The 19,991-nt window shown below is 43.8% G+C and overlaps 1 protein-coding gene across 1 annotated transcript in view; it reads left to right on the top strand.

The window, feature by feature from the left end:
- LOC122563261 (zinc finger protein 76-like) overlaps positions 1-19,991 on the top strand; it is a 74,484-nt gene that overhangs the window by 38,761 nt on the left and 15,732 nt on the right. Inside the window, exons 7-9 of the mRNA XM_043716902.2 lie at positions 460-576; positions 18,606-18,681; positions 19,552-19,677. Coding sequence (XP_043572837.1) covers positions 460-576; positions 18,606-18,681; positions 19,552-19,677 — 319 coding nt within the window. The remainder of the gene's footprint in view (positions 1-459; positions 577-18,605; positions 18,682-19,551; positions 19,678-19,991) is intronic.

The raw sequence follows: 19,991 nt of genomic DNA, 5'->3' as shown, positions 1-19,991 counted from the left end.
ATTCAACTGAAGTAGTTAATTAAAAGTTATGAGGTGCATATTATTGTTGATTACACTATTCCAATGCCCAGTATGTCTGACTGTTTCCATTGTCAGATTTGTATAATTTGATGTATGTTTCAAAGGTCAGTTTGCTTTTTGGTCATAGTATAATGTAAAAATTAGCTAACTAATGCCAGATGTTCTTGTTTTACCTAACTACTTTTCACTTGCTGTTTGGATGTGTGTTTCAACCGTAAGGGGCAGATTACCATTTTAATTTGCTTTCCACTGCTGAGTTGTCTAATCTGAGTGTTATCCTGAGATCAGAAATTTACCATCTGACTGAAGCTAAAGAGTAAATGTTGTCTGGAGGAGGAATGTTATCTGAGGCGTTCCTGATGTGCACTGATGTGCCATGCCACACAAATTGCTTTAATTAACATTGAAAGATTTTTATCCCCTCTTGTTTTTACACAGCTCGTGATTGATGGTGAAGTGCGAGTCAGTGCAAAGGGGCAGCAGATAGGGGAAAAGGCATTTCGCTGTGGGTTTGAGGGCTGTGGCCGACTGTATACAACTGCACATCATTTAAAGGTAAATAATGGGGCTGACATGGTTTGTGCAACATTTTTGTGCCTTATGCACTTGAGCCTTCACCTTGGATTTAAGGTTCTGAAGAAGGATCACTGGACCCGAAAGGCTAACTCTGCTTTCTGTCCACAGATGCTGCCAGACCTGCTGAGTTTTTCCAGCAATTTCTGTTTTTGTAACTTGTATGTGGAAAAAAATAGTATAAGAGACAGGCTCAGTACTTTGACCTCTGGGACCAGAATGACTCCAGCGTAGATTCATATAATCCAATATGAAATGGCTCAGCTACTGGACACTTGTCCATGGAACTGTCGATAATTGGACATTAATTAGCAACCTTATTCAGAAGGATGGCCAAAATATCAAAGCAGTAAGTCATAAGGAGTTTAGAAAGAATAGTGGTTTAGGGAGAGAATTCCAGAGCATGGGATCCAGGCAGCTGAAGGCACAGTCACTAGTGATGGACCAATTAAAATGAGAAATGCTCAAGAGGCCAGAATTGAAGGAGCACAGTAATCTTGGAGGATTGTGTGAGTGGAGGAGATTACAGGCATAGGGAGTGATGAGGCACTGAGGGATATTGAAAGTAAGGATGAAACTACTTAAATCCAGCCATTTGCTTGACTGGGAGCCATTGTGGGTCAGCAGGGATAGAAATAAGGGTGAAAAGAATTCAACACAAGTTAAGACATGAAGAACAGTTTTAGATTATCTCAGATTTGTGATGGGTAGAATGTTGGAGGCCAGCCAGGGTTATATTGGAACCATTAAGTCTGTTGGCAGCAAAGGGATGGATGAGTGTTCCAACAGAAAGCTTATCATACATAAATAAAGAATTATTACATATATGATTTCATGATCTTTGCTTTGCATTTTATTTAATGCAAAGGTTGAAGTCTAAATAGGATACACTGATTATAAGTGATTGACTTAAATCTAGTATTTATTTTATAGAATTGCATATTTTCTGAACAAATGTAGTAATATTTGTGTAACTTTTTTCAAGTCCTCTTAATAGATCACAACCTCTCATAGAGACTCCTGAGACTTCAGAAATGTTCAAGAGTCTATATTTCTTCACTATATCTTCTCTGTTTCACTCTTACACTCATCTTGAATCTCACAGTATTTTGCCCCCACAGACTTTGGGCACTTCGACCTTTTCTAAATGTTGGAAGTATGGAGCATCGGAGGCTAAAGAGTGACCTTGTAGAGATTTATAAAATCATGAGGGGCCTGGAAAGGGTAAATAGACAAGGTCTTTTCCCTGGGGTAGAGGAGTCCATAACTAGAGGGCATAGGTTTAGGGTAAGAGGGGAAAGATTTAAAACGAACCTAAGGGGCAACTTTTTTATGCAAAGGGTGGTGTGTGTATGGAATGAACTGCCAGAGCAAGTGGTAGAAGCTGGTACAATTATAACCTTTAAAAGGCATTTGGATAGCTATATGATTAGGAAGGGTTTAGAGGGATATGGGCCAAGTGCTGGCAAATGGAACTAAATTAATTTAGGATATGTGGTTAGCATGGACGAGTTGGACCAAAGGGTCTGTTTCCGCGCTATACATCTCTATGACTCTATGATTCTATTCAGCAGGTCAGGAATAATCTGGAGGGAGGGAGAAGCTCAAGTTAGCCGGTGTGATTTTCACCATGTTGGTGGGAATTCCGAGTCTGCAGGTAGGATTTTCATCTCCTAGATGATAGGATAACTTAAAGTCAGGTCTGACACTGGCAAACAGAGGCATTCTGATACCAAAACAGTAAGTTTAAAAGACAATACCCTATTCATAAAAAACATAAACCCACTTCCTCTCCCTCAGCTTCTCGGCCTTAGACCTCTCAACCCCTCTAACCTTAATTGTCTTACCTGCTAACCCCTTCACCCTTCTTGACCAACTGCTCACCCATTTACCCTCACCACAACCCCTTTACCCTCTTACCATTCATATTCAATAGCACACTCCCCCTGGAGCCACTATGTAAACACAGCACAATGCCCTGTAATAGTATTTGGAAGATGTTGCTGAGCTCTTAATACAGAGCTGCCAAAATGAACATATATCACTTGAAAGGCATTTGAACAACCATACACTGCTTAAGAAACTCCTACAGAGGAATCTCGATTATCCAAAGGACATGGTCGGGGAGTACTTTGTTCGGTTAATTGAATTCCAGATAATTGAATGCCGGATAACATAATTCAATCAAACACTGGGACGTTGCGATCTTGCAGATAATCCGATATTCAGCTAACTGAATGCCAGATAATGGAGGTTCCTCTGTATATCTGTTGATCATCAAACTCTCATTACTCTGGATAGTTGTGTAAACATAATCTATAGTATAGAATCAATTAGGTCCTTTGAAGCTAAATTGAAGCTCATTTGTCTATCTCAAAGCTTTCAAATAGCCAAACAAATGGCTGAGCTGTTTTGCATAACAACAATGGGCATCTTTAAACAATTAATTCAGAATAATACACTGGATTAGCTTTTCAATATTGTACAATGCAGCATGATACTTTATTGTTGGTGGATAATCTAATGAAATTGAAGATTTTTCAACTTCTATAATATAATTCTTTTGTTTAACAACTTACCAGTTGTAATAGAGTATAAGTAGTAATAAACTGGCAACTGCATTATACAATTGTCACTTACCTTTTTCAGTTTCAGCATTATAATTACTGACTTTAATAAACACAGATATAACTCAGCCTACAGTACTTCATGATTTACTGTAAATGTGCTCTGCCTTCCTGCAACAAATCCAGGTGTGATTTTAGAATACTTCCAGACTGCTTGCAGCTCTCTTTCCCCCCTTCCCCCCACCCCCCCCCCCCCACCCCCCCCCCCCCCCCCCCCCCCCCCCCCCCACCCCCTCCCGCTACTCAAAAGGTAGCATCCAGCTCACTGAAAATTTCAAAAATTCTGAAATTCCCACTTCCAGTATGGCCCCTGAGAGTCACAAGCAGCAGTGTGTGGATTTCCTGACCCTCCACATTTCCATCTTTGCTGGAAATACTGATGGAAGTGAAGGCAGGACTTCAGCCTACACTGCTCCCCTGCCAAGTTTTAAATTTCCAACTCTATGCCATCTTCAACTGCAGAGATTAATAATGCAACCATTTATGAATGAATACCATTCAAGGAAAAATGTGGGCAGGACAGTGAGAGAATAGGGCACAAAGGATAGGACTGTGGTTGAGTAGTGGACACAAGTGAATAAATGACAAATGGGACATTGCAGGGGCAAGCAATCCTGGGGAAAGTGCCATGAATGATCTTGGGATACTTTTAGAGCCTTCAAAGTCTTGTAAAGGTGAAATAAAGCTTTGCAGCTCCATCTGTTAGGGATTTCAGGGGTAGCTTAAAGGAAAGTGATTAAACAGATCCAGTCCAGACTACACCAATGGACAAAATACACATTGGAGCATCCCTAACTCACTGAATTAGATTGTATTGGGTTTAGCACAAGCTGAAGATTCCAATTTAAGGATTTGAATAAAACTCCCCCCTCTTCCAAATCACGTGAACCTCAAGTGACACTTGTTATCAGACTTTTGTTTTCTAATTGCCGTATTCTCCAAGTTAAATGACATGGTGGGACTATGAAAATAAACCCCAGTAGGCTAGAACAACAGTATGTGGCTGATTCAGAAGTGATCATGTAATCTGCTTGCACTGTGCCACAAGATTTAATTGGATCATATAGTTGGTTATTGTTACCATCTAGTGGAAGCAGTCAGTATTGTAATGCAAGTTTTCATACAAATTTTAACAGTTTATTTTATTGCTTACAATCCTTTCAAAGGTTATAGCTGTGCAATACCAAACCAAAGGAAACAAAATTTTACCTGTGACTGGTTTTTGGATCACAGTCATTGGGTATAATATTGGGAAGCTGCTTATGAGAAAAACAAAAGCTGTGACTCTGTGCTCCAGTCCCTATCCCCCTTCCCAGAAAGTTGTTGAGTCTGGGGATCAACAGAAAAATTCATAACTGAAGATGATATGTTTTGTTTTTGTAAAGTCATAACATTTTGTGGAACTAAGGCACGGAGATGCAGTTAAGGTACAGAAACAAACAAAAACAGAAATTGGCACAAACTCAGCAGGTCTGACAGCATTGGTGGAGAGAAAACAGAATTAATGATTTAAGTCTAGTTCCCCATTTTTCAGGACTAGAAGCATCTGACTGCTTATATATGCTGATGGCAGTGGGAAGGTTGGGGGCAGGGGCGTTGGTTGTGGAATGATGGGACAGGTGGAGACGGAGCCCAGAAAAGGGGACTTAGACAAAAGGACTGTTGACAGTGAGCCAGGGAAGAATGGAAGCTAGATAGGTGATAACTGGGACTGTGAATAAATGAAATTGGATTTGCTGTGCTGGAAGCAACCAAGTTCATGACAGGACCTGGGGTTGTGGCAGTAGATAATAGACGAAAAAGGACATGTTCATGCCATGAAATTGTTAAACTCTGTGTCGAGCCTTGAAGGCTGGAGGGTACCTAAGCAAAAGATGAGTTGTTGTTCCTCCAATTTGAACCAAAGGTCACTGGAACACTGCGGCAGGCCAGAGAGATAGATAGGTTAAAAAAAAAGGATTGCAGATGCTGGAAACCAGAGTCTAGATTAGAGTGGTGCTGGAAAAGCACAGCAGGTCAGACAGCATCTGAGGAGCAGGAAAATCGACGTTTCAGGCAAAAGCCCTTCATCAGGAATAGAGCTGAATACCTGATGAAGGGCTTTTGCCCGAAACGTTGATTTTCCTGCTCCTCGGATGCTGCCTGACCTGCTGTGCTTTTCCAGCACCACTCTAATCCAGAGAGACGGATATGTTGGTCATGGAACACAGTGGTTTGTTGAAGTGGCTAGGAACTGAAAGCTCGCAAACAAACGTTGGGAATAGGAACTCACTTATCCCTCAAATATAAAAGCAGTGGAAATAGCTGGTACCAGGACTTCTTGACTGGGAGATCTCAGTCAGTCTGGATTGGGAACAACATCTCCAGCAGTAGTCCAGTCCACGTTTCGTCTCCCCAGTGTAAAAGAGCCCACATTCTGAGTAGTGAATCAATAGTCTAGATTGTTTGAAGTGTAGGTAAATTGCTCCTTCACCTGGAAGGTATGTGTTTGGGGCCTCAGATGTTGAGAAGACAGAGAATAAAAGGGCAAGTGTTACACCTTCTGCAATTGCATAGGAAGGTGTTGTGGGGATGGGGAGAGTTTTTGGGAATGGAGGAGGAATGAACTAGGGTCTCCTGGAGGGCTGGTCCCTGACAAATGCAACAAGCGAGGGGAGGGAAATAGGTGTCTGCTGGTGGCATCTTATTGGAGGTGGTAGAAATGGCAGTTGGTGGAATGGAAAGTGAGGACAAAGGAAACTCTACCTTTCTTATGGGAGGAGAGAGAAAGGGTGGAGGCAGAGAGAAGGGGTGAAGGCAGAAGTACAGGAAATGGGTCAGGCACAGCTAAGGGCCTTGTCAACCGTGGTAGCTGGGAATCCTTGATTGAGAGAAAAGGTCAACATGTCTGAATCCTCCCCTGCAAAAGGTAGCATCCTCAGATCATAGGCAATGAAAGCACGCAAACAACACAGACTGCAGCTTGGGAGGATAGATTAGGCAATTTAAATGTAAGTTAATTTTAAAATGTTAAACGGCATGTTGTTCTTGAAGGTTGGTGACTTGGCTGGCTTCACATGGTGGTCATTCTGAGTTTGGTGTTGAGGAGGTTTGAGGTTTAAAGTTAAAGACAGACCTTTTTTCTAGAAACAGCCGCTGTTGGGCTGAGTGTTTTCAGAAATATCTGTCTGTGGCACCGAGATTATAAAAATCAGCAAACAAGGTTCAAATCATGCAGGGTAAATGGAGAAAGAGAGATGAGGAATCCATTCAGAACCTGATTCCTCCTCCACATTCCATTTATTTGAGAATTGGGATGCAAAGAAAACAAGTGCTTAAATACACAAAGGGTAACAACTCTCGCTCTCGCTCTCTCTAACTGGCAAATATCCGGAACCTGGCCATGACTAGTGGATTCCACTTGTATGGCTAACATGATTGGAATTCTTCCAGACACACTCCTTTTATAACCCTCGTTGTCTGAGTACATTGTTAGATAATCAGATGTTTGTCAGCTTGCTAATGTGGGAGGAGAATGTTCACACTCCTCCAAGGTAGTTGTTCCAGTTGAGGCTTTGCAGAGATATTACTGAGATATTCTATTTTGGAATTAAAGTATAGAATCTTAGATAGGGGCACACACACCAATGCCTCTGGCACATTGTCTTGTGCAGTTACTTGTCTTGTGTTTCTTAGCTCATTAATCATGCATGTATAATGTTGTGCAAATGACTAGGCAAATCAAAAGTGACAAGTGTACAGGTAGTTCCCAATCCTGGCTGGATCTTCTAGGCCATAAGTTCTGATGCTAGATTTAAAAGCCAACAGTATACTCCATTCATCAAGGTATGTTTTTACTAATGCGAGTCATAAATACCATTTTAGTTCAATCATCACGGTGTGTGTGGTCATAGAATGCTCACTATGTCACACCTGCTTCAGTGGTAACATTGTTCCAGAGTAAGGTTTCCACGCATGCTTTAGCTTTCACAAAGCTGAGGTCAGAACCATAGTTGAAAGGAAAGGTCAGCATTTTATTACATAGATAAATCAAATGGAATACTAATTCACTCCTTCTGCCCAGCTCAGTCACCTAAGAAGCAGGTGGCTATAAGATTATCTTGGCTCAGAAGTCCTTTGTTTTGTCTTCATTTCTTTGGTTATCCTGGCTTATCTCATGATCCATATCCTCATCTTCCTCCTCTGAGGTTTCCCTTTGCTGTTGCATCTCCTCAGCCAACATTGAGACAGTTCAGAGTGCAGCATGCCATTATAATGTGGGACACCATTCTGAGGTATACTGCATGGCACCACCTCACTCGTTCAGGGATTGGTACCTGATTTTCAAGAAGCCTATGGTCTTATGCAATGGCTCTGATGTGGGCAGAATTGTATCATTTCTTAGCCTTGGTCTGCGGATTACTTCAAGGTGTCATCAGTCAGGTGTGGAGGGGGGTTCCCTTTTCTGTCCATCAACCATACTGTATAAGCTGACACCAGTGAAAGAGGCTGGCACCAATGAGTAGTCCAGAATTCAGAGTCATGACAGCTCTCTGGACGTCTCTCTCAGAGCTGCCATATTTGGCTGTTGTAGTCACAACTTACATGAACAAAAAGTCAGTGAAATGCTTTTCTGTTGGCAAAGACTGTTAAGTTTATTTTCGAGCGCTCCGATTACTATGTGGATGTGACTGATCATACTCTGAATAAATGAAAACCCAGTGATGGCCTGACTTCCCATGTCAGAAGGGAAAGACAATGTCAGGGTATCCCTGGTACACACATGAGCTGACAATTGTAAAGTGCCACAAAGGTCGCATTAGTTTCCTGAGACAATTAGCTGGCATAAAAATTAAAGTCAGCTGTTACTTTTGGTACCAGGGTAGGATTGCCAGCCAGTCCAGGTCCTCGTCCAGCAGCTGGCACAGGTATGTGGTGATGACTCTGGACATCCTGAGGTCTTGTCTACATGGCTGCCATTCATTTTCAGATAGACACACTCCTGTCTGGTTGAATCTGTCTCTTTGCTTAAATGGTTATGTATCGCATTTTTCTGCAATATACTCATGTATCTCCATTGAAAGAACATTGACAGCTTTGTGTGAAAACGTTCAGTGACTGTGCACCATGACAATCAAACTGCAGAAATAAAGCATCTGACCTATCAGAACCTGATTTCACTCTGGAATCTGACTTGTCCTGTAGTGTGAGGGGCTAACTCCTGATTATAATATCACAGGAGCCTGGAGACATATACCAGAGCTACATTAACATCTAGCCTGACAATATCCCATCTCATGCACAATATTCATCTCGCCTCATTGAAAGTGACCCATGAAAGTATCAGTGTAAAGCAATGCCAAGAGTCCCTAGGTCACCCTCCTTCTCATCTCGAATGCCAAGCCTCTCCTAACATCATTCATCTTAGCGGTGTCATATTTGCAATCCAGTGACCATCTATCATTGGATAGATGGTCATTGGAAGGTGAGGTTTTGAGACAGTATCCTTTGCACCATTGACTATTCTGGACCTAAGAGATGTCAGGTCATAGCGTACTTTCATTCAGTATTTCATGAGATTAGATTACAAATGGATAACGTGTACTTTGTTGACATGCTTCTTAAGTGTGAATTGAAGGTAGTTTGTTAGTATTTTTACAATATATGTTAATGATATAGAAGATGGTATCAGCAATAACATTAGCAACTTTGCTGATGATACAAAGCTGGATGGCAGGGTGAAATGTGATGATGTTAGGAGATTACAGGGTGACCTGGACAAGTTAGGTGAGTGGGCAGATGCAGTTTAATGTGGATAAATGTATGGTTATCCACTTTGGTGGCAAGAACAGGAAGGCAGATTACTACCTCAATGGAATCAATTTAGGTAAAGGAGCAGTACAGAGAGATCTGGGTGTTCTTGTACACCAGTCAATGAAGGCCAGCATGCAGGTACAGCAGGTAGTGAAGAAGGCTAATAGCATGCTGGCCTTCATAACAAGAGGAATTGAGTATAGAAGCAAAGAGGTGCTTCTTCAGCTGTACAGGGCCCTGGTGAGACCACACCTGGAGTACTGTGTGCAGTTCTGGTCTCCAAATTTGAGGAAAGGCATTCTGGCTATTGAGGGAGTACAGCGTAGGTTCACGAGGTCAATTCCTGGAATGGCGGGATTACCTTACACTGAAAGACTGAAGCGACTGGGCTTGTATACCCTGGAGTTTAGAAGACTGAGAGGGGATCTGATTGAGACATATAAGATTATGAAAGGATTGGACACTCTGGCAGCAGGAAACATGTTTCCGCTGATGGGTGAGTGCCGAACCAGAGGACACAGCTTAAAAATACGGGGTAGACCATTTAGGACAGAGATGAGGAGAAACTTCTTCACCCAGAGATTGGTGGCTGTGTGGAATGCTGCCCCAGAGGGCAGTGGAGACCCAGTCTCTGGATTCATTTAAGAAAGAGTTGGATAGAGCTCTCAAAGATAGTGGAATCAAGGGTTATGGAGATAAGGCAGGAAGAGGATACTGATTAGGAATGATCAGCCATGATCATATTGAATGGCGGTGCAGGCTCAAAGGGCTGAATGGCCTACTCCTGCACCTATTGTCTATTGTCTGTTTGGGAATCAATAGAATCCTGATTACTGGAATAGTCTCTAACGTGTCAGCAATCAACTCCACCTCATTTCAGAAAAGATGTTACTTTTCCCACTTTGGGTGTTTCCTTGTAGATCATCACAAGTGTTTGCTTCTGGCCTGTCATATCCAGTATAAGGAAAGGTAGTAAAGACCTTAGTAAAGCACTTCACTGCCTAGCTTGCCATGGTGGGAAAGGAATTAAACACATCTTTGGCCTGAGGAAACTTGTGATATTTGCAAAGTTTTCTTGGAAACCTCAGTCACCTGTACAGAAATACTAAAAACAAACTGTCACTGCCATGAGTATAGTATACATTCCCAGGTACAAAGGGTCAGTTAGACTAGAAACATCAGCTCTTTTCTCTCCTTACAGATGCTGCCAGACCTGCTGAGATTTTCCAGCATTTTCTCTTTTGGTTTCAGAGTCCAGCATCCGCAGTAATTTGCTTTTAACAAATAATTATCATCCAGTGGTGATTGCAAACGCTGAAGGAAAATATTGCAAAAGGCATTACACTTCGGATTTTCAGAACAAAATAGTGAGATTTAGAATTTGAGTTCACAACAGAGAGTTGCAGATTCTGCCTCTAATCCATATATATCCATTATTCCTTCCCTCTCCTACCTTTTCATTATTTTCTCCGGTTATACTTTACCCTCCCTCAAATTTGGTTGAGCCCTTTTTATTTTTTGATGAATGCCTGTGTTCAAACTCTATGGGAGCTTGCTGCTTAGGTTCTACAGTTCTTGTATCTTGTCCGGATTGAAGCCTAGATAACCCTGACATGTCTTGATATTCTCCCATCATTACTTTGAGACTGTCCCCTCCCCTTCTCTCCCTCATGGTATCTAGTATATTCTCTCTATTATACTCAGTTGACTGTAACCATTCCCTCAGCTAGCCAATACTACCAGGCCAATGTCTGCACTTGAAATGGCCACAGCCACAGTGACAGCATGGATAGATCCTAGGGACCCCACAATTTATGTACAACCCACTCCAGCCAATGATCATAACCTATTTTCCCAGCCTGAAATGGCATTGATCACCCAACTTGAGTTGGATCAATCACATGATTAACCATGGCCAACCATTCGGACTAGAAATGGGCAAGCATTGTTCCTAGGAGAGTGTTTCTGGAACCATCTTTTCTTTAGCATGAATAGATTGCTTTTCAATGCATGCATGAAAATAGTTGAGCAGTTTGCCTATTTCATATTCAGAATGCCAGGACAAAAAGAACAACCTTGTGGACAAAATATTGCACATTTTTGTCACGCCCACAATACTGCTATAAATAAATCCTCCATTTTCTGTTTTGAGTTTTGCTTAACTTGGTGTTTTGACTGTAGTGGGAGGACAGAAGTACTGGTGCTGCAGCTTAACATTGTACAAACTTGCAAGGGATTTACTGAAAAAAGTAATACAACTGTAAGACCATAACAAATAGGAACATGAGTAGTCCATTCAGCCCTTCAAGACTGCTCCACTATTCAACAGGATTATGCTGATTGGAAATTCCTCACATCTACTTTATGCCCTTTCCTTGTAATACTGATTCCCCTTTTGAACAAGACTCTATTTCAGCCTTAACTATACATAAGGATTCTGCTCTGTACGACAGCTCTCTGTGGCAAGGAACTCCAAAGTCTCTCAACCCTCTGCGAGAAGAAATTCCTCCTCATCTCTGTCTGAAATTGGTGCCTCTTGGTTCTGAGACTAAGCCATCTGATCCTAGACTCCCCCATGAGGGGAACTATAATGACAACATTTGCCCTATCAAGGCTCTTAAAACTCTGATATGTTTCACTGAGGTCACTTCTCATTTTCCAAAACTCCAGTGAATTGACACCCAACCTCTTTAGCTTTGCTTATAAGACCATCCATCCACACCAAAAATCATCCCAGTTCGTTTTCGGTGAACTGCCTCCAATAAAATGATATTTCTACATAAATAAAGGGATCAAAACCGCTCATGCTTCTCCAGATGTAGTTTTACCAACAAATAGTTGAGGTAGGACTACTTTTACATACCAACCTCCTTGAAATAAGGGCCAACATTCCATTAACCTTCCTGATTACCTGCTGCACCCTTGTGCTTCCTTGTTGACCATTGCAAGTGTTTGTATCTGGCCTATATTATCCAGTATAGGGAAAGGTAGTAAAGACCTTAGTAAAACAATTCACTGCCTAGCTTGCCATGGTGGGAAGGGAATCAAATGCATCTTGGACTTTAAGAGACTTGTGACATCTGCAAAGTTTTCTTGGAAACCTCAGTCACCTGTACAGAACACACTAGTAACTAGACTGTCGCTGCCATGGGTATAGTATGCACTCTCAAATATGAATAATGAGTATCCTATAGTGATTGAAAACATTTCAGAATGTTTAAGGTTAGGGCCAATCAAGGACAGAAGTGGGAAGTTGTGCGTGGAGTCAGAGGATATAGGAATATGCGCAATGAATATTGTTCACACTGGAAAACGATAATGTTGTCAAGGAGAATGCTGAGATACAGGCCACTAGACTAGACGGGATTGAGGTTCACAAGGAGGAAGTGTTGGCAATTCTGGAAAGTGTGAAAATAGATAAGTTCCCTAAGCCAGATGGGATTTATCCTAGGATTCTCTAGGAAGCCAGGGAGGAGATTGCAGAGCCTTTGGCTTTGATTGTTATGTGATCATTGTCTACAGGAATAGTGCCAGAATACTGGAGGATAGCAAATGTTGTCCCCTTGTTCAAGAAGGGTAGTAGAGACAATCCTGGTAATTATAGATAAGTGAGTCTTACTTCAGTTATGGGTAAAGTGTTGGAAAATGTTATAAGAGATAGGATTTATAATCATCTAGAAAGGAATACGTTGATTAGGGATGGTTAACATGGTTTTGTGAAGGGTAGGTTGTGCCTCAAACCTTATTTGAGAAGGTGACTGAACAGGTGGATAAGAGTAAAGTAGTTGATGCGGTGTATATGGATTTCAGTAAGGCGTTTGATAAGGTTCCCCTTGGTAGGCTCTTGCACAAAATAAGTCAGCATGGAATTGAAGGCGATTTAGCAGTTTGGATCAGAAATTGACTAGTTGAAAGAAGACGGAGGGGAGTGGTTGATAGGAAATGTTTGTCCTGGAGTTCAGTTTCCTGGATCTGTTTTGGGTCCCCTGCTGTTTGTCATTTTTATAAGTGACCTGGATGAGGGCGTAGAAGGATGGATGAGTAAATTTGCGGGTGAACACTAAGGTCTATGGAGTTGTGGATAGTGCAGAAGGATGCTGCAGGTTGCAGAAAGAAATAGATAAGCTGCAGAGCTGGGCTGAGAGGTGGCAAATGAAGTTTAATGTGGAAAAGTGTGAGGTGATTAAGTTTGAAAGGAGCAACCAAAATAAAGAGCACTGGGCTAATGGTAAGATCTTTGGCAGTGTAGATGGACAGAGAGATCTCTGTGTCCAGGTACATAGATCCTTGAAAGTTGCCACCCAGGTTGAAAGGGTTGTTAAGAAGACATACAGTATGTTAGCTTTTATTGGTGGAGGGATTGAGTTTTGGAGCCATGAGGTCATGCTGCAGCTGTACAAAACTCTGGAGCGGCTGCACTTGGAGTATTGTGTACAGTTCTGGTTACCGCATTATAGGAAGGATGTATGGAGGAAAGGAGAAAGTGAGGTCTGCAGATGCTGGAGATCAAAGTTGAAACTTTATTGCTGGAACAGCACAGCAGGTCAGGCAGCATCCAGGGAACAGGAGATTCGACGTTTCGGGCACAGGCCCTTCTTCAGGAATGAGCAGAGAGTGTTCAGCAGGAGAAGATAAAAGGTAGGGAGGAGGGACTTGGAGGAGGGGCATTGGAAATGTGATAGGTGGAAAGAGGTCAAGGTGAGGGTGATAGGTCGGAGTAGGATGGAGGCGGAGAGGTCAAGAAGAAGACTGCAGGTCAGGAAGGCGGTGCCGGGCTGGAGGGATTCGGCTGAGACAGGGAGGGGGGATGAAGAAACTGGTGAAGTCCAAGTTCATCCCCTGTGGTTGGAGGGTTCCCAGTCAGAAGATAAGACGCTCCTCCTCCGACCGTCGCGTTGTTGTGGTTTGGCGGTGGATGAGTCCAATGACCTGCATATCCTCGGTGGAGTGGGAGGGGGAGTTGAAATGCTGTGTTACAGGGTGGTTGGGTTGGTTCGTCCGGGTGGCCCAGAGGTGCTCTCTGAATCGCTCCGCAAGTAGGCAGCCTGTCTCCCCAATATAGAGGAGGCCACACCGGCTGCAGCGGATGCAGTAGATGATGTGGGTGGAGGTGCAGGTGAATCTGTGGCGGATATGGAAGTTTCCTTTGGGGCCTTGGAGAGAAGTGAGGGGGGAGGTGTGGGCGCAAGTGTTGCACCTCCTGCGGTTGCAAGGGAAGGTGCCAGGAGTGGAGGTTGGGTCGGTGGGGGGTGTGGATCTGACAAGGGAGTCGCGGAGGGAGTGGTCTCTACGGAAAACTGATAGGGGAGGGGAGGGAAATATATCCTTGGTGCTGGGGTCTGTTTGGAGGTGGCGGAAGTGACGGCGGATGATGCGCTGTACATGGAGATTGGTGGGGTGGTAGGTGAGGACCAGTGGGGTTCTGCCCTGGTGGCGGTTGGAGGGGCGGGGCTCAAGGGCGGAGGAGCGGGAAGTGGAGGAGATGTGGTGGAGGGCACCGTCGACCACGTCGGGGGGGAAATTGCGGTCCTTGAAGAAGGAGGCCATCTGTGTTGTATGTATTTTGAACTGGTCCTCCTGGGAGCAGATGCGGTGGAGACGAAGGAATTGGGAGAATGGGATGGCGTTTTTACAGGGGGCAGGATGGGAGGAGGTGTAGTCCAGGTAGCTGTGGGAGTCGGTTGGTTTGTAGTAGATGTCCGTGTTGATTCGGTCGCCTGAGATAGAAACAGAAAGGTCTAGGAAGGGGAGGGAGGAGTCCGAGACTGTCCAGGTGAATTTGAGGTCGGGGTGGAAGGTGTTAGTGTAGTGGATGAACTGTTCAACCTCCTCGTGGGAGCACGAGGTAGCGTCGATACAGTCATCAATGTAGCGAAGGAAAAGATGGGGGGTGGGGCCAGTGTAGTTGCGGAAGATGGATTGTTCCACATACCCTACGAAGAGGCAGGCATAGCTGGGGCCCATGCGGGTGCCCATGGCTACTCCTTTTGTTTGGAGAAAGTGGGAGGATTGGAAAGAAAAGTTGTTCAGGGTGAGGACCAGTTCGGTCAGTCGAAGGAGGGTGTCGGTGGAAGGGTACTGGGTGGTACGGCGGGAAAGGAAGAAGCGGAGTGCTTTGAGTCCTTCGTGATGGGGGATGGAGGTGTACAGGGACTGGATGTCCATGGTGAAGATGAGGCGTTGGGGACCGGGGAAGCGGAAATCCTGGAGGAGGTGGAGGGCGTGGGTGGTGTCACGAACGTAGGTGGGGAGTTCTTGGACTAATGGGGACAGGACCGTGTCGAGGTATGCCGAGATGAGTTCGGTGGGGCAGGAGCAGGCTGAGACAATGGGTCGTCCCATGGAGGAAAGGTCTTATGAGGAAAGGCTGAGGGAACTGAGGCAATTTTCTTCGAGAGAAGGGGTGACTCAGTTGAAACATATAAGATAATCAGAGAGTTATATAGAGTGGACAATGACAGCCTTTTTCTTCAGATGTTATTGGCTAACATGAGGGGACATAGCTTTAAATTGAGGGGTGATAGATATAGGACAGATGTCAAAGGTAGTTTCTTTAATCAGAGAGAAGTAGGGGCTACTATTACTAGAGCTGAAAATGTGTTGCTGGAAAAGCGCAGCAGTTCAGGCAGCATCCAGGGAACAGGAGAATCGACGTTTCAGGCATTAGCCCTTCTTCAGGAATGAGGAAAGTTTGTCCAGCAGGCTAAGATAAAGGGTAGGGAGGAGGGACTTGGGGGAGGGGCGTCGGAAATGTGATAGGTGGAAAGAGGTCAAGGTGAGGGTGATAGGTCAGACTGGGGTGGGGGCGGAGAGGTCAGGAAGAAGATTGCAGGTTAGGAAGGCGGAGCTGAATTCGATGGATTAGACTGAGACAAGGTGGGGGGAGGGGAAATGAGGAAACTGGTGAAATCCGAGTTCATCCCTTGTGGTTGGAGGGTTCCTAGGCGGAAGATGAGGCGCTCTTCCTCCAACCGTCGTTTTGTTGTGGTCTGGCGATGGAGGAGTCCAAAGACCTGCATATCCTTGGTGGAGTGGGAGGGGGAGTTGAAATGTTGAGCCACAGGGTGGTTGGGTTGGTTGGTCCGGGTGTCCCAGAGGTGTTCTCTGAAACGCTCCGCAAGTAGCCGGCCTGTCTCCCCAATATAGAGGAGGCCACATCGGGTGCAGAGGATGCAATAGATGTGTGTGGAGGTACAGGTGAATCTGTGGCGGATATGGAAGTTTCCTTTGGGGCCTTGGAGGGAGGTGAGGGGGGAGGTGTGGGGGCGCAAGTCTTGCACCTCCTGCGGTTGTAGGGGAAGGTGCTGGGAGTGGAGGTTGGGTTGGTGGGGGGTGTGGATCTGACGAGGGAGTCACGGAGGGAGTGGTCTTTACGGAATGCTGATAGGGGAGGGGAGGGAAATATATCCTTGGTGGTGGGGTCCGTTTGGAGGTGGCGGAAATGACGGCGGATGATGCGCTGTACATGGAGATTGGTGGGGTGGTAGGTGAGGACCAGTGGGGTTCTGTCCTGGTGGCGGTTGGAGCGGCGGGGCTCAAGGGCGGAGGAGCGGGAAGTGGAAGAGATGCGGTGGAGGGCATCGTCGACCACGTCGGGGGGGAAATTGCGGTCCTTGAAGAAGGAGGCCATCTGGGTTGTGCGTTTTTGGAACTGGTCCTCCTGGGAGCAGATGCGGCGGAGTCGAAGGAATTGGGAGAATGGGATGGCGTTTTTACAGGGGGCAGGGTGGGAGGAGGTGTAGTCCAGGTAGCTGTGAGATTCGGTTGGTTTGTAGTAGATGTCCGTGTTGATTCGATCGCCTGAAATAGAAATAGAAAGGTCGAGGAAGGGGAGGGAAGAATCTGAGACTGTCCAGGTGAATTTGAGGTCGGGGTGGAAGGTGTTGGTGAAGGGAATGTTGAATAGGGGTGCCATATTCAGTTTTCCACTCTTCTGGTACTTCTCCAGAATCCAACAATTTTACAAATCGTGCATCCACTGTCTCTATAGCTACCTCTTTTAGGATTATAGGCTGCAAACCATGCAAGACTAGGGTACGTACCTGCCTTTAGCTCCATTAGTTTTCTAATGATGGTGATGGTACTTAATTCCTCCCCCCTCTTTTTTAGAATTTAATGGAATGTTTGAAGTATCTTCTTGTGTAAAGACTGATACAAAGTATCTTTTTAACTCGTCTGCCATTTCCTTGTTCCCAAAATCATCTTCCGTTCATTTTCTAAGGGCAGAATGTCTGTTTTGACCTCTCGCTGCCTTTTTATAGATTTAAAGAATCTCTTATTGTCAGGTTTTATATTTCTTGTAATTTGTCCTCATAGTTTGTTTTTTCTGCCTTTATTATCTGCTTAGTCTCCTTTGCTCGATTTTGAATTTATCTCAGTCTCTGGGGCTATCACCAAAATATCACCAAATGCATTCTCTTTGCATTTAATACTTCCTTAACTCCCTTAATTTATACATAATTTGCAATATCTCAACTGATATCTCCATTGGCTTAATGTGTGAGAAAATTTTGTTCCATTCCTGATCTGTGTCACTTGCTTGTTCTCAGAAAATGTAGCAAATAGGGTACTACAGTCTTCCTCAGTATCCTTGGGTTGGAAAGAGGGAAGACATTAGCATGGGTTTTCCCAACTTGTTGCCTGGTGAGCTGTAATGAAGAAGTGTACATCTGAATGTTGGGAGAGAATTGCCATCAGGTATTGGGAGGAGAAAACACCTCTGGGAGAAGCAGCAGGAAGGTGAAGGGCCTTTGAAAAAGATCATAGAATCCCCACAGTGTAGAAGCAGGTAATTTGGCCCATAGAGTTCACACCAACCCTCTGAAAAGCATTCCACCCAGACCAAACCCCCTATCCTATCCATGTAATCTTGCATTTCCTATTGCTAATCCACATAGTCTGCATATCCCTGGTCACGGTGGCACAGTGGTTAGCACTGTTGCCTCACAGCGCCAGGGACCTGGGTTCAATTCCCGCCTCAAGCAACTGTCTGTGTGGAGTTTGCACATTCTCCCTGTGTCTGGTTGGCTTTCCTCCGGGTGCTCCGGTTTCCTCCCACAGTCCAAAAAGGTGCAGGTTAGGTGAATTGGCCATGCTAAATTGCCCATAGTGTTAGGTGAAGGGTAAATGTAGGGGAATGGGTTTGGGTGGATTGCTCTTTGGAGGGTCGGTGTGGACTTGTTGGGCCAAAGGGCCTGTTTTCACACTGTAAGTAATCTAATCTAATCACTATGGGCAATTTAGCATGGTCAGTCTGCCTAACCTGCATGTCTTTCAATAGTGGGAGGAAACTAGAGTGCCTGGAGGAAACTTACGCAGAAATAGAACCAGTAGTTTGACAAGGTTTACCACAGTGATGTAATTTCAGCATTCAGATAATGAGTGTAAATGGTGACAAATAAGCTGTAAACTGATTCAATCCTATTTGGCAGCAAATGGTTCATACCAAATGTACAATCACGTAAGAAAGGCACTTAATAAAGATTTAGAGCAATGTTACATATCTGCAAAACAGTTTTTCTTTCTGTGAGACAGTGACAGACACATAAAAGTGTTGAATTTTAATTACACTTTCTTCCTGCCACATTAAAGGTTCATGAACGGGCTCATACAGGAGATCGACCGTACCGATGTGAACAACCAGGCTGTGGAAAAGCATTTGCTACAGGTAATGACAGAAACATTGCACAGGAAGTCCGGTTCATATTCCAGAAAAAAGTAGACAAATACACTGGCAAAATTATATCAATTTATTTGAATTGGAAATTATATTTTCAAACTGAAATTGAGATATTTTGGGTGTGAACCTTATTTTCCTGTTGTAATAAGAGAGTTGTGACTATGCCAGTGGGTTTATCCGATGAGCAGATGACTCATTAGGTAAAGGCAGATTTGATCATTGGTTTGTGCTTGATTGATCTAACTTCAGCAGAATGGTAGTCTGTGTACTGTAAATGGGTACAATGCCTTTAAGCTATCCAGAATCTTTCCCATTCTTCTCCGATCATGGCTTACATTCCAAAAGTATATTTTAAAAATCTCCCTTCACCTATCACCAGGAATGCTCAAGAAAGGCCTATTCATATCCTTAGAGACAAAAAAAAAACTACAGTTGCTGGAATCCAAAATAGCCAGTCAGGAAGCTGGAAGAACACAGCAAGCCAGGCAGCATCAGAAGGTTACACCTAAAATGTCAACTTCTCCACCTCCTGATGCTGCCTGGCTTGCTGTATTTTTCTAGCCTCCTGCCTATCTATTCATATACTTAAGCCTTTTTGTCTACCTTCCTATCAGTATGTGGCTTATTTTCCATTGTCCTTTAACATCTTGACCCAGATGGATAATATTGTGAAGGATTCCTAGAAATATGTGTGGACTGCAGCAGGTCACTCAAAAAACTATTGTTTAAAAATAATTATTACTTTAATTGGCTATACATGATTCTGAACCTCCTGGAACTTTAGCAGAACACAGTAATTTTGCTTGCATTCCTTCTTTGTGTTTCGTATTGTTACATCTCTTTTTTGTTCAATTCCAGGTTATGGATTGAAAAGTCACACCAGAACGCACACAGGAGAAAAACCATACAAATGCCCTGAAGACACATGTAATAAAGCATTCAAAACATCAGGAGACTTACAGAAGCATATTAGAACACACACAGGTAGCATAATAGTTCTGTAGCACCTCTCCAGATTATTATACTTTCATCATATGGATTATTATATGAATTAATTTTTCAATTTGTATTTATGGCTTTGACTTGTTTTAGAATACAATTCTGAGGAACATGATTAATCAATACTTGGAAAGACAGGGATTGATCAGGATAGTCAGCACAGATTTGTTGGAGGGAGGTCCTGTCTGACAAATTTAAATGAGGTTTTTGTAAAGGTGTTTAAATATATCGATGAGGGTAGTGCAGTTGATGTGGCTTACATGGATTTCAGCAAGGCCTTTGACAAGGTCCCACGTGGA

Source organism: Chiloscyllium plagiosum, unplaced genomic scaffold (assembly GCF_037043375.1).
Source record: "Chiloscyllium plagiosum isolate Xiang-an unplaced genomic scaffold, Cpla_swu_hap1 HiC_scaffold_26, whole genome shotgun sequence".
NCBI lineage: Eukaryota > Metazoa > Chordata > Chondrichthyes > Orectolobiformes > Hemiscylliidae > Chiloscyllium > Chiloscyllium plagiosum.
This window is presented reverse-complemented; position numbering and strand designations above follow the sequence as displayed.